General features: G+C 34.6%; 2 protein-coding genes across 5 annotated transcripts in view; one reads left to right on the forward strand and one right to left on the reverse strand.

Annotated features, from left to right (window-relative positions):
- Positions 1 to 8897: 8897 nt before the first annotated feature.
- On the reverse strand, positions 8898 to 21015 carry FCF1 (FCF1 rRNA-processing protein). 2 transcript variants are annotated; one of them, XM_051977600.1, is made up of 8 exons: positions 20928 to 21015; positions 20549 to 20616; positions 19103 to 19174; positions 16304 to 16452; positions 13107 to 13179; positions 12238 to 12325; positions 11792 to 11886; positions 8898 to 10655 (listed from the first exon to the last, which is right to left on the reverse strand). In XM_051977600.1, the coding sequence occupies exons 1-8, from the start codon at positions 20928 to 20930 to the stop codon at positions 10607 to 10609; spliced, it is 597 nt and encodes a 198-aa protein (XP_051833560.1). In that variant the 5' UTR covers positions 20931 to 21015; the 3' UTR covers positions 8898 to 10606. The 2 variants fall into 2 exon arrangements, with proteins under 2 accessions (XP_051833560.1, XP_051833561.1); XM_051977601.1 differs by lacking the exon at positions 20928 to 21015 and adding an exon at positions 20709 to 20865.
- An 83-nt stretch (positions 21016 to 21098) lies between these two features.
- The window catches only part of AREL1 (apoptosis resistant E3 ubiquitin protein ligase 1), a 66935-nt gene continuing 60068 nt past the window's right edge, over positions 21099 to 27965 (forward strand). For all 3 annotated transcript variants that reach the window (XM_051977597.1, XM_051977599.1, XM_051977598.1), the window contains exon 1: positions 21099 to 21195. The gene's annotated coding sequence lies outside the window, so the exon portion shown is untranslated. The remainder of the gene's footprint in view (positions 21196 to 27965) is intronic.

Genomic DNA, 27965 nt, shown 5'->3' on the forward strand with positions numbered 1-27965 from the left:
ATAATTAAAAAAAGAAACTTGAGGCCATTCATCATCAGCTTCTTCTCTCCCTTACTTTGTAGCAAAATATCATCTCCCATTCTCTCCTCCTTTTCTCTGATTTCTCATAATGAAGTGGCCCTTATCTTTGTCAAGGCCAGCTGTACTACATGTGTCCTTGATCCTATCCCCTTTTCTCTTCTTTAGAAAAATGCTCTCACACTATTGGAGATACACTTCATGATAAGAAGATGTTAAGAAGGCTAGTCTCCTTCCTATTTCAAGGAATTCAAAGTACTGTCTTCCTCTCCTCCCACACTCTTGTCTTTATAATAGTAGATTTCGTTATTCATGTTTATTTTCCCTCTAATAATCTAATCTTCAAAAACATATGCATAGGTTTTTGAATGGAAGACTGGACTCCCAGAACTGTAGACATGTAGGAAAAGCCAGCTTCAATCATATCTCTTGTCCTTCAGCATCTGCAGTTCTAGATAAGTTGAGAATAGACTTTCTCTTGGTGAAGTCATTTCTGCTCTAGCTCTTAGTTTGAACTGATGTCTTTCAGGTGAAGATATCATTTACTCTTGTATGCTTTAATATATGCTAATCTATATAAATTGTATGATTTCTGTCTACTTTAATAATGAAGTTTATTAGATATTTTAATTTTTTTCTGTAATCAGCATTTGATGGCAAGTATATGCTAATGGCTATCTTTTCTCTTGAGAGCAATCAAGGATAATTACTTTTTTCTGAATGCAGGTTTACACCTCTAAACTAGCAATATTTGAGATGGGGTTTTAGCTATAAAACTAGTGCAAAGCTGGAGGAGATATTGCCTGTCTCCAGCAATCTTGATCCCTGTGCTCTTTTGCCCACCTACGGTTGTTGGTATTGCTAATACAGATCTCCTCTTTATTTACTCTTACTACAGATCTCACAGTATATTTATCCAGGCCGCCCACAAGCCAGCGGCATCTATATATTTCGATATCCCCAAAGTGAGAGGAACCTATTTCGTCCTCATGAACTAAATTTCCCATAAGTCCATCCAATTTCTGTAGCTTGGTTACACTTGGAAAAAGAGACCCAGAGAATTATGTCAATTATCTATGTTTAGCCAGACCATGATTTGGGGGGAGCTAAGGTCGGAATTAGTTGAAAACAAGAATAGAGAATAATAATAAGAAAATATTTTGGTATTGAATTGAAACAACTCAACTTTTAACTAAACAAACAATTGACTATCAATAATTCTACATAGATAATAGGAATTAAATAAAAATAAATTTATTCCAAAGTTTAATCTAACCTTATGTGTGTGTTTATGATTCTTGCATGCAGAAAATTGTTGGGTTTTTACTTTTAAATTTATTTTGACATTCTCTTTGATTGTTGGGTTATATACTAACATATTCAAAATTGTAATCTTTGTATTTTCCTCCATTAACTTGTAATATTAATTTTTCCCTCTTTAAAAATGTACTCAGTTCATATGGTTTGTTGTATTATAACTCTCTCTACCTTCTTATTATCTTACATAAGATTTCTTGGATGAATCTACTATCTACTTTGATTCTGTTTCTTATGTGTTTGTCTCTCTGCCTTTTTTTAATCTCTTTTCTCCCCTCCCATTTCTCTCCTCCCTTCTCCTTTCCAAGACCAGATAAGAATACTCTACATAATCTCCCCTGTCCCACCCCATCTCATCTTTTGGTTTGTATAATATTCATCTATGGGAATCTTCCTAATAAATGCCCATTAATTCATTCTCTTCCTTATTCCTCCTTATACTCTAGGATTTAATTTCCCATTCATGGGCTTCTAGAAGACTCAATCTTTGTTCCATCCTTTATCTAGCTCATCTAAAAGTGTGATTTTTTTTTTTCTCTCATGCTTCTCTTCCCCATATTTTTCATTTGAAAGATCTTTTGAAGAGACAAATTCCTAGAAATACTCAAAGAGGTAAAACCACATGAACTTTTGTATCCAGAGCCATAGGACTCAATCCAATTTAAATCCTCCCATTTATCATCTGCTCATTCTGGGTCTAGCGCATCATCCTTCTGGACCTATGGACCTATCCTTTTCACCCATCTTCTTAATGCAGATCTTTTGGGGATCTAAATTACTCCTCCCTTAAGGAAGAATATGGTCTTGAGAAATAGTGCCTCTTCTAGAGTTAGAATAAAAGTTCTCTGAAGTAACTACTTTTCTTTGAAAAAACTCATCTTAATTAACACTTCCTAGCTGTGTGACCCTGGACAAGTCACTTAACCCCAATTGCCTCAAACTCCCCCCCACCCCCCAAAACACCTCATCTTAAAGGATCTCCTACCTCATCTCTGGAGAAATTTGTCATGATGTCTTCAAAGTTTACTCTCTCCACAGTTTATTTTCTCTCTCGCCTTGGTTCTACTCTCCAAAACTTTGGATATACCCTCCAAAAGGTAGGTTAAGACTAAAAGAATCACAGCAAGATTGTGTCTCTAGGTTCTCTTCTCCACAATCCTTCCTTACTACATTCCCTTCCATAAATGACTTTCCTCTGTATTCCCCTTTCACTACCAAGTTAATTTACTAATGGGGGATCTAGGATTCTAATTCAGGGAAAAATTATCAAGTTCTTTTCTTTTTGGTCTCTTTGAAATGTATCTATAGAAATTCTTTTTGATGTCTCCATAGACTTCAAAGAAGAGAATTTTTGAAAATCAAAAACTGTTTAGTTCCAGAAGTGTGTAAGCATTGATTGAACTTAATTTTTTCTTTTTACAAATGCTTGTCTTTCTTGTGTTTCATTTGATGAATTTGCACACCAAATGCTTTGCTCACATCAAATTTCTTTTGAAGGAAAGATTCTGGTGCATCACTTCTGTTTATTCATTTTTTCTATTTATGATAAAGTTCAACTTTGCAAGATACGGTATTTTATAGTGCAAATTGATCGTTGCCTTTTAGTGAATTTTTATGTATCTTTTCCATGTGGTCAATTTTGTTTTTCAAGGTATTCTTTTATTCATTTTTTTTTGTGTGTGTGTGTGTGTGTGTGTGTGTGTATGCCTCTTTTGCCATTTAGTCTATTTGGCTTTTTAAAAAATTAATTTTTTAGGTATTTTTCTTTTTTTTTGGTGTCTCCTTTACTAAGCCATTGACTCTTTTTTCATGATTTTCTCGCATCACTCTCTTTGTTCCCTCAGTTTTTCCTTTAGCTCTCTTATTTGACTTTTAAAATGTTTTTCTGAGCTCTTCCAGAAATTCTTTTTGGACCTGAACCCAATTCACATTTCTTTGAGGCTTTGGATATAGCCATTTTGACTTTGTTCCAGAGTTTGTGTTTTGATCTTCCTTGTTACCATAACTTTTTATGATTGTTTTTTTTTTTTTGTTATTATTATTGTTTGCTCACTTTCCCTTTTTGACTTTCTAACTGTATACTAAAATTGGACTCTGCTCCTAGGGTAGAGGAGTACTGCCCAAAGTTCGAGGTTTTTTATGAAGTTATTTTTGGAATTAGTTTTTGGGATCTGTAAGCTTTCAGTTTTTCAGTAGGATCTATTATTCTCCTGGCCCATGCTCTGGTTTGTGAGTGACCTCAAACATTCTCCTTTGCCTTGGAATTGTGACCAGGACAGAGTCTCCTTTTAGAATATCATATTTCAAATTTTCTTTTGATGGTTCATGTCTTGGGTGGTTCAAACTCTTATCTTGGCATGCAGAAAGATCCCTTTTGGCTATCTGCAATATTTGTGATTTGATGTTAATTTTTTCCCCCTGAGGCAATTGGGGTTAAGTGACTTGCTCAGGGTCACACAGTTAGGAAGTGTTAAGTGTCTGAGATCAGATTTGAACTCAGGTCCTCCTGACTTCAAGACTGGTGCTCTATCCACTAGCTGCCCCCCTAAAGTTACTTCTTGTTTTTTGAAGTTAAAATTTTAAAGCTTGATAATAATGTTCTCTTGTTTTTGTTGGGACTGTTGTGGCCAATTTTGCCTTTGTGCTCAATACTTCTTGAGAAGATTATTGTATTGTTCCCTGAGATATGGTATCTAGGATTGCTATTATTTCATTATTTTTTTTTTTCCTTTCTGGAAGATCTATGATCTTTATATTATCTCTGAACATTTTAACTTTATAGTCAGTTGTCTTGGCTAATAGAGAATTAATTTGTTTTAATCTTTATTTTTGTCTTTTTCTTTTTCTATTAATGTTTCTTCTATCTTTTAATTTTTGTGTTCTAAATGCATTTTTCTTCTTCTTGGGAACTAATATTTTGGAGAGATTCTCTATCATTTGCTTTAAATACTCTATTCCTTTGATTTTTAGATCTCTTTTTTGAGAACTCTAATTGCTGTTATAATTTCTATCCCTAATTCTTCTTTTAATTCTTTTAATGCTTTTGTAAACCATTATTCCATTATAACTTCTGAGGGAGGAAGGATAATTTTAATTTTTTAGAACCCTTTCCTTTTACTCAGGCATTTTCACTCCAAAGCATTTATTCATTTTATTGGATACTTTCATCTACTTGCAAGTTTTTCTTTTTTCCTAGTCTTGTCTATTGTTTTATTTGTAATGCCTTTCATATAGTTACTTTTATCCACTCTTTTTATGTCCACTTCTATGCACTTTTTACATCAGTTTTTATAGATCTTTCCATATTCTCCTGAAATTGTTCATTTCATCATTTCTTAGGACACATGAACATTCCATTAAATTAATGTACCACAATTTGTTTAGTTTCTTTTTTCAAGGGTCTAAAGGTTTACAAGCCCTGAACTCCAGTTCCTCTCCTTGCTGTAGGCTCTACTTTGGTGTCCTTTCTCCTTCTTTCCTGGGTCAGGGCTTATTCCCATGTTGGGTCCCTGCCTAGGCTTCAGGGACTGCTTAGACTGGATTTTGCCTAGAATCAAAGGTGCCATGTTAGATCTTTCCTAGAATGCCAAAAGCTTCTCTTTGGGCTCAATTTGGACTCTGCTTGAGCATTGTTGAGCAGGGCTCTGACAGAGAGTTCAGTGAGAACTAAGAATTCCTCAAAGTTGTTCTCCCAGGCTTAGCTTCTACAGTCTGGCTTCGAAAAGAATCAGGCTGGGCTCAAGAGCCATTCAGCTCAGGCAGGAACCACCATGCCAGCCCAGCTCAGAATGCCCTGAAGTTATTTTCTCATTAATTCCCTTGAGATTCTCGACTTTTTATTGTTCCATATGAATTTTGTTGTTATTTTTTCTAGATCATTAAAATATTTTCTTGGAAGTCTGATTGGTATAGCACTAAATAAATAGATTAGTTTAGGGAGTATTGTCATCTTTATTATGTTCGCTCGGCCGATCCAAGAGCACTTAATATTTTTCCAATTATTTAAGTCTGACTTTATTTGTGTGGAGACTTTTTTATAATTTTGCTCATATAATTCCTGACTTTCCTTTGGTAGATAGATTCCCAAATATTTTATGGTATCAACAGTTATTCTGAATGGAATTTCTCTTTGTATCTCTTGCTGTTGGGTTTTGTTGGAGATGTATAAAAATGCTGAGGATTTATGGGGATTTATTTTGTAGCCAGCTACTTTGCTAAAATTATGAATTATTTCTAATACCTTTTTAGTAGAATCTCTGGGGTTCTCTAGGTATACCATCATATCATCTGCAAAGAGTGATAGTTTGGTTTCTTCATTGCCTACTCTAATTCCTTTAATATCTTTCTCGACTCTTATTGCCGAGGCTAGTGTTTCTAATACGATATTAAATAATAATGGTGATAGAGGGCAACCTTGCTTCACTCCAGATCTTACTGGGAAAGGTTCCAGTTTTTCCCCATTGCATATGATGCTTACTGATGATTTTAAATATATGCTCCTGACTATTTTAAGGAAAAGTCCATTTATTCCTATGCTCTCAAGTGTTTTTATTAGGAATGGATGTTGGATTTTATCAAATGTTTTTTCTGCATCTATTGAGATGATCATATGGTTTTTGTTTTTTTGGTTATTGATATAGTCAATTATGCTAATAGTTTTCCTAATATTGAACCAGCCCTGCATTCCTGGTATAAATCCTACTTGGTCATAGTGTATTATCCTGGGGATGATTTTCTGTAATCTTTTTGCTAATATTTTATTTAAGATTTTAGCATTAATGTTCATTAGGGAGATTGGTCTATAATTTTCTTTCTCTGTTTTCAGCCTACCTGGTTTAGGTATCAGTACCATGTCTGTGTCATAAAAGGAGTTTGGTAGGACTCCTTCAATCCCTATTTTTTCAAATAGTTTATTTAGCATTGGAGTTAATTGTTCTTTAAATGTTTGGTAGAATTCACATGTAAATCCATCTGGTCCTGGGGATTTTTTCTTAGGGAGTTGATTGATAGTTTGTTCTATTTCTTTTTCTGAGATGGGACTGTTTAGGATATTTACTTCTTCCTCTGTTAGTTTGGGCAAGCTATATTTTTGGAGGTATTTTTCTATTTCATTTAAGTTGTCGAATTTATTGGCATAAAGTTGGGCAAAGTAACTCCTAATTATTGCTCTAATTTCCTCTTCGTTACTGGCGAGTTCTCCCTTTTCATTTTTAAGACTAACAATTTGATTTTCCTCTTTCCTTTTTTTAATCAGATTTACTAAGGGTTTGTCTATTTTGTTGGTTTTTTCATAGAACCAACTCTTAGTTTTATTAATCAATTCAATAGTTTTTTTACTTTCAATTTTATTGATCTCTCCTTTTATTTTTAGAATTTCAAGTTTAGTGTTTGACTGGGGGTTTTTAATTTGTTCCTTTTCTAGTATTTTTAGTTGCAAACCCAATTCATTGACCTTCTCTTTCTCTATTTTATACAAATAGACCTCTAGAGATATGAAATTTCCCCTTATTACTGAAGTTATTTTCTCTAAACATTTCTAAATCTCAATGCACTATTTGTTGGGGATTTGGACCCTCTGTGACCTAGCACATTACCACTTTCCCATAATCCCTCATTCCTATCTCCTAAATGTCTTTCTATTTTAGATGAGTCACTTTTTGAGAAGAACCTTCAAGAGGCCATAATAGATATAGTCAAAATCATAAAAGGTTTGCCCCTGACTGAGAACTGTGAAGAGAAAAGTGCAAGGCATAAATCGAATTAATTACATCATCTTCTCTTGTTTAGTTTTCCTTGTAGTTACTAGCATGTGGGGAATGTATTTACTTTCATCTCCTGTTATTCCTGTTACTCTATTTGGCACAATTCATGAAGTTTTAGGATAATGAGGGGGTTAGAGCTGAGATGCATCCTCCCATTCAGAAATCTCCTTGGCTATATTTTAAAATAAATTTTAATAAATAAAATAAAAAATTTCCCCATTTGATTATTTCACTTCATTCTCTTATAAATTTCTGGCACTAACAGAAACCTCTTTTCATAGAAGATTATACCCTCAATCACTCTAATTTTGGGTACTCCATACTTCACAGTTGCCGTACATGGAACCAGGAAGAGATGACAAATTCCTTTCTCTTCACTTCCTCCTTTTACTGCTGCTGTTTTATACCTGTTTTTATCAACTTACTCTTCCACTTTCTAAAATTGCTTTTCCAAAACTTTTTATACTCTTCTCAAATCTTCTATGGCTCTCCCTCCAACCCCTTGGCTGAAAATCTTGCCTCATATTTTACAGAAAAAAAAATTGAGACTATTCACTGTAAGCTCTCTTCCTCATCTTATAAGACTCAGATGCTTTCTACTCCTATATCCTTATTTCTGTCTCACATGATGAAATAGCCTTATTTCTTACTAAGGTTAACACCTCTACCTGCTCAAGTGACTCCATTACACTCTGCTTCCTTCAACAAACTGTCCTTATTGTTACTCTATCACTTATTTTCAATTTCTGTCTACTGGTTTATTCCCTACTGCCTAAAAATAAACAAAGAAACATGCTTGTGTCCCCTCCATACTGAAAAACCCTCTATCCTTCCCTTCCTGTTTACAATACTGTATGTCCCTTCTGCCCTTTGTGACTAAACTCCTTGAAAGGCCATCTATTAACTTCTCTTTTCTTAACTCCTTACAATCCAGCTTCTGATCGTAACATTCCACTGAAACTCCTTTTTCCAGTTACCCATGATCTTTTTTTTTGATAATAGCTTTTATTTTCAAAACATACAGTTTTCACATCCACCCATGCAAAATCCTGTTACAAATTTTTCTCTCCTTTCTCCCCTTCCCTTTTCCCCACACCTCCTCTAGACAACAAGTAATCTAATATAGATTGAACATGTACAATTCTTCAAAATTTTTTAAAGTTCTTTTGCATTTCTTGCCAACCTAGAATCATTCTGAACTTCATTGTTCCTGACCCTGTTCTTTTTTTTTTTTAATTAAAGCTTTTTGTTTACAAAACATGTGCATGGGTAATTTTTCAACATTGACCCTTACAAAACTTTCTGTTCCATATTTTTCCCTACTTCCCCACCTCCTCTCCCCTAGATAGCAGGTAGTCATTACATGTTAAGTGTTAAAATAAAAATAAAATAAAAAATATATGTGTTATAAATAAATCCAATATATGTATACATATTTATACAGTTATCTTCCTGCACAAGAAAAATCTGATCCAGAAAGAAAAAAAAAACCTGAAAAGGAAAACAAAATGCAAGCAATCAACAGAAAGTGTGAAAATGTTATGTTGTGGTCCACACTCAGTTCCCACAGTCCTTTGGGTGTAGATGGCTTTCTTCATCACTGAACAAATAGAACTAGTTTGTATCATCTCATTGTTGAAGAGAGCCACGTTCATCAGAATTGATCATTGTACAGTCTTGTTGCAGTATATAATGATCTCCTGGTTCTGCTCATTTCACTTAGCATCGATTCGTGTAAGTCTCTCCAAGCCTCTCTGAAATCATCCTGTTGGTCATTTTTTACAGAACAATAATATTCCATAACATTCATATACCATAATTTATTCAGCCATTCTCCAATTGATGGGCATCCATTCAGCTTCCAGTTTCTAGCCACTACAAAAAAGACTGCCACAAACATTTTTGCACATACAAGTCCCATTCCCTCCTTTAAGATATCTTTGGGATATAAGCCCAGTAGAAACACTGCTGCCTGACCCTGTTCTTTTAGGACTATCACATTTTTGTATTCATTTTATCTGCCCATGCTTTTGGACACATCTTTTAAAAATCTGAGAGGACACCCACACAAATGTCCTCAGATAACTCCTTTTTCTTCTCACTGGTATTATTTTGTTTTTCTGCTTTTAAGATATCACTTGAGAGCTTTCCATTACTCCTGGACTCTGACTTTGATAAGGAATTTTAGCCCATGGGATCCTATTCTTTCATTGAATCCCTTGAATTCTATGCAACCACAATCTTGGACCTGTGTCAAACTTCGCTCTTTTATCACATAGTCTTAACATGCAATCACATCCCCCTTAAGCTGTCCTCTCTCTCATGGCTTCAATGCCTTCTTCACTACTAACTTGTTATTATCTACCTCTAATTATAATTGGATCTCCACTATCATAAAGCCCTTCTGCGACTCATAAGTATAGTCCCATTTGTATTTTCTATTTCTAAACTTTTGGAAAAAGTTATGTATGTCAAATACCCCCAATGATTCTTAAAGGCAGGAACTTTATTTAACCTTTCTATTTTTTCCCCCAATATCTAGTACAGGGTACATAGAGTTCTGTACATAATTTTTGTGGAATGAAAAACAAAAATATGGGTGGTTGAAATGGGAAAGAACAAAATGATCAGATGTTTCTTCAAAGTGAATTAAAAATGCATTCTTAACCAACAGTCAAAATATCTCATTGATTATACTTTCCAAAGGGATTCGGTAAAGACTGAACTTCACAAGTCGATATAGCATCCCTGCCCCTTTAACCCAACCCCACCAAATTATAAGAATATACCTCTCTTTTTCATTTGCAGAGGGAGTGTGGTTATGAAACAGTTCATGTGGTATTTGAATTTGTAGATAGGTTAGTCCTACTGGATTCCTTTTTTTTTCTTTTTTTGGGGGACTCATTTGGAGTAGTGATTATTAAGAAATGAATGCAATGTAAAAGATATCAATAAAAACTTTCAAAAAATGTCCAACAGAAGAGAAAATTAAGACATTTTCCCAGAATATTGACTTCAACTTGTATAATTATCAAGCATGCTTCCTCATAATTCTAATACAAATTAGAAACTAATGCTTAGAAGTCTGAAATATATGCCCTAAGATATCTGGCAGCATATTCTTCAAGAAATATTTCTTACATCTAGTGACAGTTTAAATATTTTCCTCACTTACATAATAAAATTGTAGATAGAAGCAGCTTCTACAATAATGGTAAAGTCAAGGGGAGAAAGCCCATTGAAATGCTTGTTTAAAGCCTATTATCCAACAGTGAAGAATGAGACAATAAGGATAACTCAGTCTACAGAAATGTCTGAACAAAATTGATTTATATGTAAATTAAATGATTTTTTCATTAAGATTAAAAAACCATTTTGGAATAAAAATTTTTTAAAGTCTCTGTAAGCACATTTTCACAATACAACAAGTAAGAGACTAGAATGGCATTTCTTTGTTAACTGTATGGATATTTCGTAGACTGGCATCACAGAAGTTCAGTCTCTTGATGTTACAGTCGAGGGGCTCCATAATCATCTGGCATTCTCTCGATGTTATACCTATTTAAAAGAAAGAATTAATACACTGTTCAGAAAGCTTGAAAAATCTATTCAATGACCTTTATTTTGCTTTTGTATTATCTGATTGATATTCTCTTCTTGGTTTTGCAGCAACATAAAAGAGTATGAAATTTATCTTAGAATCTAGAATTATTCAGGCATTGAAAGAAATGCTGAAGAACCAAGAGAACACTGTTTACAGTAAGAGCAACATTGTATGCTGATCAATTATGACTGACTCACCTCTTTTCAGCAATTCAATAATCTAAGACAATTCTGACTCATGATAAAAAATTCAATCTACATCCAAAGAAAGAACTGATGGAAGCTGAATACAGACTGCACATATATAACCTATATCAAACTGCTTACTATCTTAGGAAGTGGAGAAAGTAGAAGATAAAATTTGTGACTCAAAACTTCATAAAAAATGAACACCAAAAATTGTTTTTATATGTATTTGGAAAAAAATAATATTATTAAAAAAAAAAAGAAAGAAATTTGAGGAAGGAATTTGTAGTAGAGTATACTAACTCAATTTAGGCAGAATCCAAATTATAGAAAACGAGGAAAACAATTCAGATTTGGAGATGGACTTTAAAAAGTAAACCAGGTTCAAGATGTCAGAGAGATTTCTGACACGTTTAGGTCTTAGACTTGGATTTGTGATTTCTTTGTCTAAAATCAACTACCTCCATATCCTCCACTATTGTCTTGTACAGGGGTCCTCAGACTTTTTAAATAGGAGTCCAGTTCACTGTCCCTTAGACGGAGGGCCGGACTATAGTAAAAACAAAAACTTTGTTTTGTGGGCCTTTAAATAAAGAAACTTCATAGCCCTGGGTGAGGGGGATAAACGTCCTCAGCTGCTGCATCTGGCCTGTGGGTCGTAGTTTGAGGACCCCTGGTCTTGTATTTCAATACCATTCACTTTAATTCCTAGCACTTTCTTTTGTCCTTTCCCCTGTTGCTTCATCTTTATTCCCCCAACCCCCGCCTTAATATTTAACTATTTAAATATTTGACACTGTTATCTGTAAGGTTTTGCATCTTGACCTTAAATGAATAAACATATCTAAAAGGACATAAAATTACGAATAACCACATTCCATTCATTATCTTCAGCCATGTCTTACCTATGGTTAGAAATGTACATGATGGGAACTCCAGGAATCTTCCGGATTCTTCGCTTAAGATCTCGATCGACTGTAGCCACAATGTAACACTTGTGCTAGAAGAGAGACAGGGGCTGAGATCATCTAGAATAGACAGACTAATGATACTGTCTAGTTTACAGAGAATACTAATGAAAAAAGCTATCAAAACAATATTAACACATAAAATAAGTAGTTTTCTAGGTGAAAGATTTAATCACTCCAAGAGACTACTATGAGGAGCTATTTTTTATCTCTTCTTTTTCCCCCCCCCTCAGGAAGAGATATTCTCACTTATGAGTAGGTGCCATATGAATTTCCTCCTAGGATAAGTGGATTTTTTTTGGCTATACGTAGAACACAGTCACCAATTATTAAAGCAATTTTTTTCTAGGTGAAGCACAAAGTAGAGCCTTCAAAATGGATACCTGTGTGACCCTTTGGACTAAGCAATCATCTGCATATGTTCCTTTGTGTGAGCATGGTAACCGTTCAAATCGTGGGTCCTTGGCAATCCTGCAAGGATATAAAAGCTGAATTCAGAGATAGGTCTAGGCTATCTGGTCACTATCATTTTTTAAGTAATGGATTTACAACAGAATTCATAAGGAGATAATAATGGCAGCATTTCTTTACATAGTTCAGTTCTATCAATGATGTAAATAAAAGCATAGATAACAATCCTGTTCAGAACAGGTTATATTATGCTATTCTGGATGGCAATTTGGAACTGTGCTCCACAAGTTACTCAACTGTACATATACCTTAACCTAGTGAGAGCACCAGTAAGCACATTGTATTGGATAGGTATAAAATAAGGAGGGAAGAGACCTAAACATACCAAAAAAAAAAAAAAAGCAGCATTTACCCTTGTAAAACCTTGTGTTCCCAAATTTTTTTCATCCCTCCTCATTTACTCCCTCCCCTAGATAGTAAGTAATCCAACATAGCATCACTTTTTATTGTAGTAAAGAACTGAAAACTAAGGGTGGGGTGCTTTTCCTTAAATTTAATTTAACCGAAATTCTGTTAAGTCAGGGTTCTGACACAGTAATATCATTTAAGAGAACAGGAAAGTTAAAATGTCACCTTTAATTGAATATGGAGATAAAAATTTAAAAGTTGTAGAAAAATATGATTAATCAAAATATCCTTGCTTATGAATTTTAGAGCTCTGAATTCTTACCTACAACTCTATAGGTAATTAGACTGAATTTTAACTAAGTTAATAAGATGAGAAAATTTAGGACATTAAATAAATGAAACAAGACCAAAGGAATCCCTAGTATGTCCCTACCTCAGGGCTACTCGGTACTTCTGTCCCAGTTTTTCAATTTCAGCCATTACACAGTCAGTAATGCAAGGAATGCCTATATGTAATAATAATAATAATTAAAAAAAATATCATTTGTCCCATAAAGAAACCCTATCACTTTACTTAAGATATATTATGACCTTACTTTCTGATTATAGCATGACTTACTTAGAAAACTCCCAGTATATATATACTGACCAATATAATATAATATAATATAATAAAAATGTTAAAACTACTTTGTAAATTTCAAACTAGAACAAATCACCAAAGGATTACTTTATAGAATTAGAGAAAAGTAATAAGCAAATTAATTTACAACAAAGGTCCCATGCATCTCTTTGGCAGATTAGTGAAACCTATCGACTCCCGCATAGAATACTATTTTTAAATGCATAAAGTACGTAAAAATATTTAAAAAACAAGTTCATAGACTCCAGGTTAAGAGGAACAAAAAGCTTAAATCTCAAGTTTAATAACTATATTTTAAACTCCAAATGCAATAAACTAGAGGTGGCAGGTGGCACCTGTGAGACCCATGATTAGAATTCTTTTAAAAATGTGGTTTTTTTTGTATTTATATCATCTTTCTTTCTAAATCTATTCTTCAAACCTCTACCCAAGGAATCATTCCTTTTAGCAAAAAAATTTTTAAAAAAGTTCATCAAAACTAATACATTAAGGAAGCACAAGTATATTGTTTCTTTCTTTTTTCTTTTTTTTTGTAGAGGCAATTGGGGTTAAGTGATTTGCCCAGGTCACACAAGTGTTAAGTGTCTGAGACTACATTTGAACTCAGGGAGTTCAAAGAGTCAGGAGGATCCTGAGGGCTAGTCCTCTATTCATTGCGCCACCTAGCTGCCCTCAAGTATATTGTTTCATGTTAGGAGAATTCTTAACCAAACAAAAAACAGAGGTGATCATAAAAGAGAAACGACTTTCAATTGCATAAAATTTAAAGCAAAACAAAAGAAAACAAAAAATTTACATGAACAATTTTGTTCTTCATATTGGAATATTCTAGTTTATACTAGAATATGAAAAACTCAAGTAGGAAAAATATCTTTGTATCAAATACCTGATAAAAGTCTAATATTCAAGTCATATCAAGACACATATAGCAAAGTAGCATAAACATAGATCAAGAGCTATTTTGAAAAGATGAGCATTCAAAAATATATTTTTCAAAAGAATTGCAAACTATCAAGAGATGAAAAAATGCTCCAAATCATTAATAAAATAAATGCAACACTGCTCAATGTGGCAAAAATGATAAAAGACATAGTCAATGGTGGGGCTAAAAGAGGCTGAAACTAAGATATGCCCAGTGATTTCAAAATTAGAAAGCTCCACAGAATTTATAAAATATTAACATTGAGACTTGATGCTCTAAAGGCACTAAGAAATTCTGAAGCAACTTTTAGAAAAAGAATTAAGGATTAAATGGAGTAAAGGATTAAAATGGAGTAATCCTTCTCGAAAATAATTTGGAATTGTAGGAGAAAAATCTCTGAATTGTTCCAATCCTTTGACACAACAGTCTCATGAGTGGGCACATCTCATAATGGCCAAAGACAGAAAAGGCTAGCCCTATATATGCCTAAATATTCAAAGTAGTATTTTTGTAATGACAAAAACTCTAAACAAATAAAAATTCAAAAAGTAGATAGCTATTAGAGAGGAAATGTTTTACCAAAGTGTGGCATATGAATCTAACAGTATATTACATGATTAAATAATTTTGAGGAAACCAGAGAAATATAGGCAAACCTATAAGAACTGATATAGAGTAAAATGAGTAGAACTAGGACAACATAGGCAATTACTACAATAATGTAAATCAAAACAAAACAACAAAGCTGAACTGAGATGAATTATAATGAGTAATCTTGGTTCCAGAAAACAAATGATGAAACAATTTCTCCTCATAATATACCTAGGGAACTATGGCTGTGCAATGTAGTGGATATTGTCAAATTGTCAAAAATGGTTGTTACATCACAAAGTTTTGCTTAATAGCTTTTATTACAACGAGGCAGGAAATTACTATAGTGTGGAAAAACAAAGATAATAACAAAAACAAATAAAAGAAGCAAAACTATGGGAGGGTATAAGAATCAGCATTTATGGGATTATCCTTGAAGGTTAATGAGAAAACTGAAACTTTTTTATAGTTATACATTTTATTCCATGAATAATTTTTATGTGCCAGTCCTTCAAGAATATACGTGGTTTCATCAACATGGGCGTATTCTTTACTGACTTACATAGCAACAACTTCATATCAAAACAAAACATTTTATTGCACTTCTTTGACCAAAAAAATTTTTTTCTGCTAGTCAAACTTTCTGGTGATAAGTTCAGCACATAACCATAAGGCCCACACCTGAAGCAAGTTCAATTTGGTAGATACCAGCAGAGCTTATGCTCCATAAAAACCCAGTCATTTTTACCATGACAATATTAGCAATAAAAACTTACGCACAAAAATAGCATATGTCTTCTCCATGACATGTCTAAATGGAAAATGTGGGCAAAACATGGGAAAAGATGGCTTGAAAGATTCATAGGAGGGCCTTAAGCATAAATCAGATCTTATATGAAGGATTTATGAAATGACAGGATGAATCACCTGATAAGGCACAGTGGAGATGCAATCAATATTGGTGGAAGGAATACTTGCACTGATCTGTGGAGCCAATGAAGCACGTGTTATAGCAATCAATAAACACTTAATAGATGAATAATATGAAATATGAAATGAGATCCATTCCTCATTGAAAAGAAAAAAGAATAATAAAAATTCAGTGATTTCAAAATTAGAAAGCTCCACAGAATTTATAAAATATTAACATTGAGACTTGATGCTCTAAAGGCACTAAGAAATTCTGAAGCAACTTTTAGAAAAAGAATTAAGGATTAAATGCTTTTACCATATTCCATTTCCTTGAAAACTGATGGCTGTTCTAGTAACTAAATATAAATATAAGATCTCAGGGTAATAAGAATTCCTCATTTCACAAGTATTGTAGGTAAATGGAACTTAACATGTTAAGGGAGAGACTGTTTGTTTCACTTTTGCTTTTGTATTTCCAGCACCTGGCACATAGTACAGGTTTTAGTAAGTGTTCATTGATTAATTCATGTTGAAAAAGTTTTATTCCAAGGATGATACTCACATTTGGCATACAGACAATCCATCATTGACTGCACTAAGTCCAACTTGGCCTTGATGGAGAAATTGATAAAGTTGGTATCAACCAAGATGTAGTAAGGGGGTCCCAATTGTGTATTATATTGGAAGAATAAGCAGGATGGGTGCTGGGGACTAAAAGACAAGAGTACAGATTAATGTAAAATGATTTTTACTCAGTACCAACAACACACTTGACAACCACTGAAGTTCTCTGATAACCGAAAGGAGTCCAAACTCTGAAAAGACATGCTCTAGAAAGAATGCTACACATTAAGAAAGGGAAAGGTACTCTGAGACTTAGCTTCTTTTCTCTATTCTTCCTACAAAGAGAAAGACTTTGGACAGCAAATGGAATCTTGGGAAACGGTGAGGATGGAGAAGTGTTTGATGGTCAAGTTTTAAAGGGCTTTTTATAAGGACATTATGTTGAATCCCAAATGCTACAAGGAGCTCCTGGGAAAATGACAAGGGCACTTCAGTAAAACCACTCTGGCAGGTGTGAAGAAGAGAAAGTGAAATAGACAAGATTTAGAAAGTCGTGAAAAAGGCTATTGCCATAGATGCAAGAGGGATGAGGGCCTGAATCTAGGATTGTGGCCATGTAAGTAAAGATAAAGGAATGGTTGATAGACACATTACAGTGGGAGAAATAACAAAATCTCACCATTGATGGCATATGTAGGGCGACTACATAAAAGTCAATAATGCTCATGTTGATGCCAAGGCACCACAAGAAAAATAGGGAAAATGGGAAATAAGGTGGATTTTTTTTGGAAAAGATAATGAGCTCAATTTTGAATATCCCAAGTGTGAGAAGCCTATAGGACACTCAGTTTAAAATACTCAGTAAAGAACTGGAAGTAGAGGACCACAGCTTAGGGAATATACACCCTTTCGAAGTCCTCTGTACAGAGATAACTTAACTCATGGAAGATACTGAGATCATCAAATAAAAGAGTACATAGGAAAGAAAATCCAGACCGGTTTTGGGTATGCTTAACCTTACAGGGCCAATGAGCCAGCAAATCATATGATCATATAATTAGGAAGAGAACAAAGAGAACAACATTATAAAAACTTAAGAGAGGAAATGACAGTTAAGAATATTAAATACAGCTGAGAAATACAGAAAGATGAGAACTGGGAAAAGGCCATTAGATCTGTCAAATTGACCAAACTTGGTAACTTGGGAGACAGCAGTTTTTTAAAAGCCACATTGCAAGAGATTTAGAATAAAGGAAAGTAGATACAATGGGTTTAGATGCTTTTTTCTAAGATGCTGGCTATGAACAGAGATATTTGCTTGAAAAGATGGTATTGTCTAAGGATTTTTAAGTATAGGAGACGTGGATATGTTTGTGATCAGCAGGAATTGTAAGGGATGATTATGGAGATCTATTTGAACAGATGACAAGAGATGAGATCAAGGGGACAAAAAGAGTTGGCCTTGATGAAATGAGTCATGTTTTTTATTAGAAGTGGAATACAAGTGAGAATAAAGGAAGCTATTGAGGGGTTTTGGAGATAAAGAGAAAGGAAGAAGAGGCAGTTTATGGTAAAAGGTTTTTATTTCCTCAATAAAAAATGAGGTGTCATTCTCAACAAGGAGAGAAAAGGAATGATAAAAGAACATGAGGAGGGAAGAGAAAGCTTGGAACAAACTCTGTTCTGAATAGAATGTTGAACCAGTTAGTAAGAAGTAAAAGGACTGTTTAATTAAGGTGAGGGTGGAACTGAGATTAGATAACATGAATTTGTAGTAAAACAGTTAGCTAGATTGCATGACTTTCTCCAACTCTGTTCAGCAGGATGTGAGTAGGAATGGAGGAAATACATGTTCAGTGTAAAACAGGATTAGGATCTGGAAAAAGGTATCAATGAGAGCTGGGGCAAAGTAGGGAATGAATTAATTAAATATAGTTTGAAGAAAGGGGGATAGTAAAGTTAGAGCAGAAGTGAAAGTCTGGGAGAGTAGAGAAGAATGGGAGATTAGAGGTTCCAGTGTGGACAAAGAATAAATTCAGGAGGGATATGACATAGGGAGAAATGGAATGATAAGCGCTTATGATCTAATAGAGGGATTTTGAGATTTTTTGATTGTTGAAGTGAAATACTTGTTGGAGAAATCAAGGGTGTGACCATCCCCACATGTGGCTGAAGTGAATCAGAAGAGAACTGAGGGAATGGGAAAATTGGGGTATGTGGGGACATCAATAAAAATTTGAATAGACTGATCAGGTAGAGAGTGGGGAACTAGAGCTGAAGAGAAGAATATTCCTACTCCTTCTCAAAGACGTATACATAAAGGAAATATGAAGGACTGAAATTTCTTAGTATAAAGGTAGCAGTTAGGATGAAGACAAAGATTATGAACCTGGTACTGAACTCCTTGAGAAATGCATTAAAATATCCTGGGCACTGATAGATAATTACTGCTATGATTTTTTAACTGGTTCATAAACTTGAATGGGTTGATGGTGGTAAGGGGAGAATCTGCAAATGGAAGTGAGGAATAAAGAATATTCCAACTCACCCTCAAGGACCAGTATATAAGAGAAGTATGAAAGAAAACTCAGAAAATGCTAGATAGTGACTAGGAAAGCACTATTACCTGGGAGAAGCCAAGTCTCTTAATACAAGAAGATGAAAAGAGTCTAAGAGGAAGAGGTTTAAAAGGGACGTTTGTTAACTACATGCAGTCATTCCAGAGGGCTTGGTGGCAAGGATGGAGGTGGACATGGGAAAATATCAGGAACAACTTTGGATTTTCTTCAACACTTACACTTCTCTTTCTTTGAGAGCACTGGGATCTTTCTTCTCTTTTTTTTTTGGTTTTAATCTATCCTTTTCTTTTCTAACAAAATAAAAAATAAATTTAAGAATAACATCCTAGTTTAAAAAAATCCTTATTAAATTTAAGGACAGCCAATTCAATTAATGTCATTAACAAGAATAATGACTTAATCAAATTGATTAAATTTAATCTAAATAATTAAATCTACATTTGTTTGGTTTATCCTATTAGTAAAATCAGTTCCTTGAAGGCTGGAGAGTAACTTAATTAAATATCTTAATATCATGAGATTAAAAACATGTAGTATTTTTTATTTACTCCTAGTTAAACACAAAAGTAATTATGGTTCACAAAGTGATAAATAATTTTATTTCTCTCAATCAACGACTTCTTTATCAAGGATTAAAATCTACATGCCAATGATAAACAATCACATCAAACACTTTCTCAAACTTTACCAGAATAAATGAGTTAGAGTTAGGGCTGGTTAATCAGTGCAGGAATTAAAATATTTCTCCAAATAAGAACAAATGTATTAAGATTTAATGTGGGTGCAGTGGCTAGAGCACCAGCCCTGAAGTCAGGAGGATCTGCATTCAAATGTGACCTCAGACACTTAAGTCCTAGCTGTGTGACCCTCAGCAAGTCACTTAACCCCAATTATCTCAGCAAAGAAACAAAAACAAAAACAAAGAGTTAATATGGCCTACCCAATACAAAGAAAGGGAAAACTTTTCCCCTAATACTGTCAATTGTATACTTTTCAGAAGAGCAGGTTACTCTAAGAGTATACTGATTTAATACAACATGCACTACTCAACTCAACATCTTCCTCTACTAATCTCTAAAACTGTTAGGTATGTAAGCATAAATTTTAATCCTTTGTTTCAAGTGTTATTCTTCCCATGCTTGCTTTAAAAAGTTTTGTGACTGATACAAGGAAACATCTTACAAAGTGTTTTTAGCAACAGTACCAAATAATTAACTTCAGGACACAAAATAAATTACTGGTTCAATCTGGCTGTGGAGCTTGAACTCATTCAGGTTTTCTAGACTCCAAAGCCAATTCTCTATCTATTCTGCCATAATTTAAATATAATAAAATTGTGGTGAATTGAGTAACTGAAGCTATAAGAATGTCAAAACTTAATTTTTTTTTGGAACTAATTACTTGAGAGCAGCTATATCACAAGCAATGTTACATAAAATAATTCTCCTAAAGAGAAGATTTTTAAAAATTAAAATTTACTTTCAGACTTGTATTTTCTTCGAAATTCCCCCTTTCCCTAAATTCAGAGGGGCTTTTAAAAATTTAAGTCACATTTTAAAACGGGCAACACCTAACCGGGAGTCCGGGGACCAATTCTGCAAGCAAATTAACGACTTTCCTCTATATGCATCTGGTTTTAGGTTCGTAGTTGCGAGACCACTCACAATCTTTCATCTCGTAAACTAAGCATTCGCTTCATGGTCGCGTATTTCCTCGTTTTCTTTTGTTTCCCCTGAAAACAACAGATACCTTTGAGTTAAAATCCATATCTCCGATCAGATATTCTCCTCTTTCCTCTCCCCCCCTCCCTTAGAGGGCCCTCACCAAATACTGAATCGACCCAACACTTCCCCCCTTCGCCCCTGGTTCCCTCTCGTCTCCGTCTCTCTTGTTCCCAATCCATAATCTTGGCAGGAAGCGGAGAAGAAACACATCCTCAGAACCCGGCTCGAGAAGGCTTGCACCATCTCCTCCAAATTCTTTATTCTTTGGTGAAGATAAACTAATTCCTCTCTACGGTCCCTTCTCGTCCCAGTTTCTCACCATGTTTCTCGATCCCTTCACAATCTGAGGTATGAAGAGCGGCGCTCACTTTCTACGTCACTTTCCCAGACTTCCGGCAACACGAAACCCCGGAACTGGAAATGCTGTCCGTTCCTTGAGAAACGGAAGAACTTCTCCAGCCGGACCGGGACCGGGACCGGGGACTGAGGTCTCCAGCAGGGTTGGCGGCCGGTCCGGGGGACTCGGTGCTGGCGCTGCCCTAAGGCAGCGGGGCGGGGACCTCGTGTCGCTGCAGTCCCCTCTCTGGGTAACGTCTCGTCTAAGGCTGGGAACCCCTTCCAGCTCTTGGCTTACCTCAGGGTCCCCTAACGAGCTCGGGGTCGCGGGGAAAGTGGCCCTAAGGCACCTGCGGGTCAGGATCCTGAAATGCCGTTCGGTCCACAGGCCTAAGCCACTTTCCCTCCCCTGGAATACAGCCCTGGGTAGATTGATTCATTCGCTCATTCATTGGACAGATGAATGCTTTGCATTCATCCCTTGAAGAGGAATTGGGGCTTATTGGGCAATACAGGCTTTTGTATCTTTGCTAGACAATTGCGGAAGTTGTTGGGCGAGAATCTCGATGGTGGTTGAAATATAATGGGTACAAATTAGAAAAATAGCTTCATAGCTTTTATCTTTGAGAGAGAAACCTTATGAGTGCATCTGTATTCTATACGTACATGCTGAAAATAATTTGGACATTTTAAGCGTTCTGTTACTGTACTGTGTGTGTATATATACATATGTATATATATACACACATACTTATACGCATGTGTATACACCTATGTATATATGTATATAGTTAGCATACTACAAGCATATTTCTGCATATAGCTAGCACACGTGCATGTACACACACGTTTATATTTTAGCATCATATATACTACATACAACCAGCATACGTACACGCATGTGCATATACTTAAGGGCATACATCACACATCTATACACATGTATGTTATATATAACTATTGTATATGTGTACATATATACATGTGTTAAAAGCATAGTTAGCACCTCATATATATGAATGTATATATGTATGTAGGTGCATATACATGTGCATTATGACTTTCTGCTACAAATTACTTATGTTAAGATGGTGCATTTCTCAAGTGATACTTAAAAAAAAGTCCTTGAATGAATAAATAAATGATCTAATTTAATCATCACAGCATCATTGGTTAAGTAGTCAGCATTATTCCCATTTTACAAATGAGGAAATGGAGGCTTAATGAGTTTGCGACTTAACTGAGGTCAGTTTGTCAATGTAGGGATCAGGACTGACTGGACTTTTAATTCTAGTGTTCTTTCCATTGTGCTGTGCTGCCTCATTTTTCTCCATTGTATTTATGCATTTTAGAAGGCATTGTTATTCATATTTGACTCCTTAAGTAATATAAATGATTTAAGATTGAAATAATTGAGTTATCAAAGTATCTCTTGGCTCTTGTTTAATTCTGGCTGATGCAAAGCCAGATTGTAGCTCTTCCCTTAGACATGAAAGCCATAAAGAGCTTTGTCAGATAATAGAGATTTTTACTTTTATTGTAAAAGAATGGAGCGCCTGACTAATAAATAATGTTTTTAGCTGAATCTTTTGATCTTTTGTTTGTAATGATCTAAGCACTCATGAACCCCTTCTTTAATTATTTGTTTTAGATTTTTATCAATAGTGTGTCTTCAAAAACACCAATCTGTTAGAACTCATACTTTTTCTCCGGTTAATTTGAAATTGCATTAAAATTGGAGTAGGAAAAAAAAAATCTTGATTTAGTTTGTGTCTTGAAATTTAGAATTCCTGGAGAATTCTAACATATTTTTTTCTTTCTCAGAAGGTTTCTGTTTGCTTTTACTTGATAGAGAAATTTCTGCAATTATTTAACCAAAGTAACCAGGTCATGTACTCATTCTTTGAAAAACATTTGTTTTTCTCTATTGAGACTTGATACGGTTACCATGCAGTAGTGGCATCGATAGAGTCTGTATGTATGCTTTGAAGAAGGGCTGTGTTGTTTTGGGTGAAGTAAAATCAAAAACTGAATTACTTCTTTGATTTGACTTAATGCTGTTGTGCATTTATAAGAAAAGGATATATAATGTTATCTGTAGTCCAAAAGGGAGAATTTCTTTTACATTTGATCCACAGCCTGAACTCACTGAAGCTCAGATTTGCTCCATCTCATAATTAGACTTAAGTTATATTAAAGACTATAATTAAAGATTAAAAATGAAAGTTATTAAAGTCATTAGTGTTTATCTTATAAATTTTTCTATGGGTAGGGGAAATTTGTATGGGCACTTCTTGATATTTCAGAACAAAAGAATTATAAGTAGACTTATGCTATAATTACTAAAGACAAGAGTTAGTTAATCCAAAGACATTTTCTGGAATGTCACCATTTTGTTCTTTTCTTTTTTAGTTGTAAGCTTCTTTTAATGACATGTCTGTTTTTTACTGTTTTTTACTGTTTTTTAGGCACCTTCTGGTGCCTGTTATAGTTGTGGATCATTGTTTTTTCATTGTTGATCTATAGGCTTTTGTAGACTGTATAATTAATATTCTATTCTGTAATTCTTTACATTGAAACATTTTATAAAGAGTTTGAGAGAATAATTCTTTCTCATGTACATTGAAACAAGAAGCACCAACCTGTCTCTTGTTGCTTTTGTTTGAAGAAAGGATTTTGTTCATTTGTTGTTATTTTCTCTATATTTTATTTTTGTTATTGTGATTTTACAGTTCTGCTTTTTGAGTCAAAATCCATGTAACAAGACACTATTATTCTGTAACAGTGGTTTAAAGTGATTTAAGAGAGATTGTGTAATTAATTTGTTTTAGAGATATCAAATTTTGATTTAGAGGCTGAATTTTTTCATTGAAGAGGTAGTAGAAATGCTTCTAGAGACATTTATTTAAAGATTCTTTTCATTTGATAGTGACTATTTTGGGTTTTACATATTGGAGTAATTGACATTTACATCTCAGGATATTATTCAGATTAGAGTACTGTAATTAAAAAAAACATTTGTTGAACATCACAAATTTTATGGTCAAATTTTATGGCTTTATCAAGGAGTCTTTGGGAGGTAACATTTTGCATTTTAAATGGTTTGGGTTATAATTAGCTTAGATTTAGGTTTCAGAGAACTTTCCTTTATTCTGTATTTTAATAAAGAAACTACATATAGAACTTATGGCACCATTTACTTTTAGTGATTTTCAAACTTTCGAAATAGAATCTTCATTTTTTTTTTTTTTTTTTTTTTGGCCAAAGCAATTGGGGTTAAGTGACTTGTCCAGGGTCACGCAGTTTGGACATGTTAAGTGTCTGAGACCAGATTTGAACTCAAGTCTTCCTGACTTCAGCGCTGGTGCTCTATCCACTGCTCCATCTAGCTGCCCCTTTCATGGTTTTTAATATGAAATTTTGATCATATGTTGCATAGTTTTTTTTTAGTGTTATATTTAACATACAAGTATCAAAACTGCCTTGCTTATCTGTCTTGCTCTGAACTTTTTGCTTTTTTCTATGTATTTTTAAAAAATGATTCTTTGATTTTTCTCCTCCTTTTTTGAATCATTCTCATTCATCAACTTCTCCCCAAATAGAAAAAGCCCTCAATTATAGCTAATTGTTGTTCAGTCATGTCTGACTCTTCATGAGCTCACATTATTTATAGGCTTTTTATGGCAAAGATAACAGGAGTGATTTGCCATTTCCTTATCCAATGGATTAAGGCAGAGTTAAGTGATTTGCTCAGGACTATACAGCTAGTAAGACTCCGAGTCCTTCCTGACTCCAGTGTTCTGTCCAGTGAGCCTTTTAACATAACATAACATAACATAACTTTTAACATAAGATAAATCAACATATTGCATGTGTTTATAATGTATGTATCTGCATCTCTAGTCTTTTACTTCTGTGGGAAGAAGTGGGAAATACACTCCATCATCAATCTTTTGCATTTGTGATTGGTCATTTATTAGTGATCCTTTTTTTTTTTTTAGAAGGGATAGAGAAAGATTTTTAAATGCTTACTATGTGTCAGACATTGTGCTGAATACTGGGGATATAACAAGGGCAAAAAAGTTCTCTACTCTCAAAGAACTCCCATTTCAATGAGATAACAACATGCAAAAAACTAGATAATAAAAGATATATACAGTATTGTTTCAGAAGGAAGGCATGAAGGGTGGGAAATAACGGGGAAAGGCCTCACAAATCATATACATGTACTATAACCATACTTTCCCTGTAGAACATAGTGAAAAATGTAGTGTAAAAAAACTTTGCTCTAGGATTCTTTAAAAAAAAAAAAGCATTAGAAAAATTGTGTTTTAATTTGTTATAAGTCTAGACTCATGATAAAAGACCCTTTTTCTCAAGTAACTGACTTAAGGACATAGAATTTTTGCAACCTTAAATAGCTTATGGTGTTCCAGTTGGAAATTAAATTTCCCTTATCTTTTGTTTTGGTTTTTGTTTTTGCTGAAGCATTTGGGGTTAAGTGACTTGTCCAGGTGTAGTGTTCTCATCTCTAAATATATAATATTCTCTGGGAGCACATTTCTTGGGGGACTTCTGGAGGCAGCCTTAGGTTCAGTTCAAAGTAATAATCACCCCAAATGCAGCCAGGAGCTAAAAGTTCAGATCCTTTATTGTTTCCTTCAAAATAGCCCGGTTAGTTTTCTTAGAGACCTAATTTCCTCCTTGGTTCCAAGGGCTCTTGCCGCTTGTCCTTCAAGCCTCTAGCTCAACTCTAAATCCTGGCTTCTCAATCTCCCCATGCTCCTAGAGGGCTTGTCTTTTTATATGCTGTTTTAGAGGTTTGAATTCAAGGGTTGGCTCCTCCTCTGAGAGTGGGATTGTGGGCTTCTGACTTGTGAATCTCCTGGACTCCTCTCTGACTTGTGAATCTTGTAAAACCCCAATGAATACTAAATACATTAGTGAGCTAGAGAACTGTTAAGTACCATGCTAAATTAGATAAACGAATTAGTACCTTGTAAGAATCCTAACAATCCTAACTTAGGTCACACAGCTAGGAAATATTAAGTGCCTGAGACCAGATTTGAACTCAGGTTCTCCTGACTTCAGGACTGGTGCTCTATCACTGCACCACCTAGCTGTCCCCTTCATCTTTTTTAGATTACAGAAATATAAACATCAGAGTTAGAAGGAAACTCTCTGAGGTCAAAGGTCATCTAATCAAAGCTTCTTAAACTAGGGGTTGTGAGGACATCATGTAACTGGATGTTTTGGGATTGCAAAAAATTTGGCAACAGTAAAAAGTTTCTAAATGCAATGACCAAAACTTAATTCAAACTCAAATGCCAAATGAATTCTAGATGTTTCTGGCGGTGCTGTTGGCATTACTCTACTTCACTGTAGCATTGAGTCTACTTCACTGTAGCCTTGATTCTGATCACATAACCTGTGCACTTTGCACTGCGTATGCACTAACAATGCTAGAAACACCTCTGCTCAGATTCAAGACAGTAAAAATTTCTTGAGTGGGTCTTATGGGAAAAGTTTAAGAAACCCTGGTTTCTACAATAAACTTATCAAGTTATTACTCATCTAAGCTAATGCTAGGAGATCTTATAGAGCAAGGAAGATCATTTACTCCATTCTATTTTGGGATAGCTCTAATTGCTAGGACATTTTCCCTCATATTAAGTTGAAATCTGCCCTTTCTTCACATGTAACATTAATCCATTATCCTTATTTATGTTCCTTAAGGCCAAACTAACCTAACTTCTCTGTTTATGTACCTCTAAGTTTGGGAAATAGCTATTTTCTCTCCTTTCCCCCAAGTCTTTAAGCTAAACATTCTTAATGATGGCCTTGGGCAAAATTTTGAGTGTCTTTATGGTCCCATTCTCATTTCTCTGAAATGGGTTCCAACTTTTCAGTGTTCCTGCCAAAATTAACTACTTAGAACTTCTGATCTGGTCAGGGATTCTTAATGCTGCCTAAGATTATATTAGCTTCTTGACTGTGATAATACAATTTGTTAAGGGGCAGGTCAATTGTCTGAGAGCCTCTGCAGCTGTGGATCATGACACTTGAGGGAGTTGCGGGGCAACCTTTGCTGATACAGGTGTTCCTTGTGAATTGGGAAATAAATTGGAGGCAGAGGGAAGAAGGGGGAGGTCAGAGAACAGCAACTGCCCCTCAGTCTCCTTGTATCATCATCATCATCCGCTCATATGAAGAGATCCATTCTATAGGTCTGAGTTAAGCCTCCAGCAGCCACTGGCAGGTGGTACCCATATCATAACACAGTGGAGTTTTTGATTCTTTCCACATGAACTTTTTGGTTGTAGAGTTAGGTAGAGTCTGAGTTCAAATCCTGTTGCTAATTTCCTGGCTGTGGGATCTTGTCAATTCATTTATCTTCTCAATGCTCCAGAAAACTTTTCCTAAGACTTTAAATTTCAGATCAGTTGCTTATTTGCTTTAGTAGGGGAAGTTCCTTTCTTGCAGTAATCCAGAACATTGAAGTCCTATTAAAAAAAAAATAATGACTTGAAGTTATTGAAGATAACCCACTTATCTGAGATTTTATTTAATTGTTATCCAATTCTTTCCCTGTCTGAAGAGCATCCTTTCTAGAGAAAACTGAAAGAAGAATTTAGGTATTAATAATCTAACATCATTTATATAGTGGTTTAAGATTTTCAGAGTGTTTCTCATACAACTACCCATGAAATAGATAATGCAAATATCTAAATATCTCAATTTTATAGATTTTTTTTTTTTAAGAAGTAAAAAATAGAGGCATAGAGAGATATGGTGAACTGTCCAGGGTCACACAGCTCTACCCTTTCTCCATCATCCATTGTTATTTCCCCATCCACAACAAGTAGCAATTCTGTTCCCCCTATGTCTTCCTTAGTTACATTGTAACTAAAAAAGTATTTTTTTTAGTTGTCAGATTTTATCAAAAGCTTAACTTCTTTCTTTTCAGCTAATCTTCCCGATACTGTTTTAAAAAAATTGTGCCACTCTTGTTTTTATTCTC

The sequence above is a fragment of the Antechinus flavipes genome, chromosome 2, assembly GCF_016432865.1.
Source record: "Antechinus flavipes isolate AdamAnt ecotype Samford, QLD, Australia chromosome 2, AdamAnt_v2, whole genome shotgun sequence".
Lineage (NCBI taxonomy): Eukaryota > Metazoa > Chordata > Mammalia > Dasyuromorphia > Dasyuridae > Antechinus > Antechinus flavipes.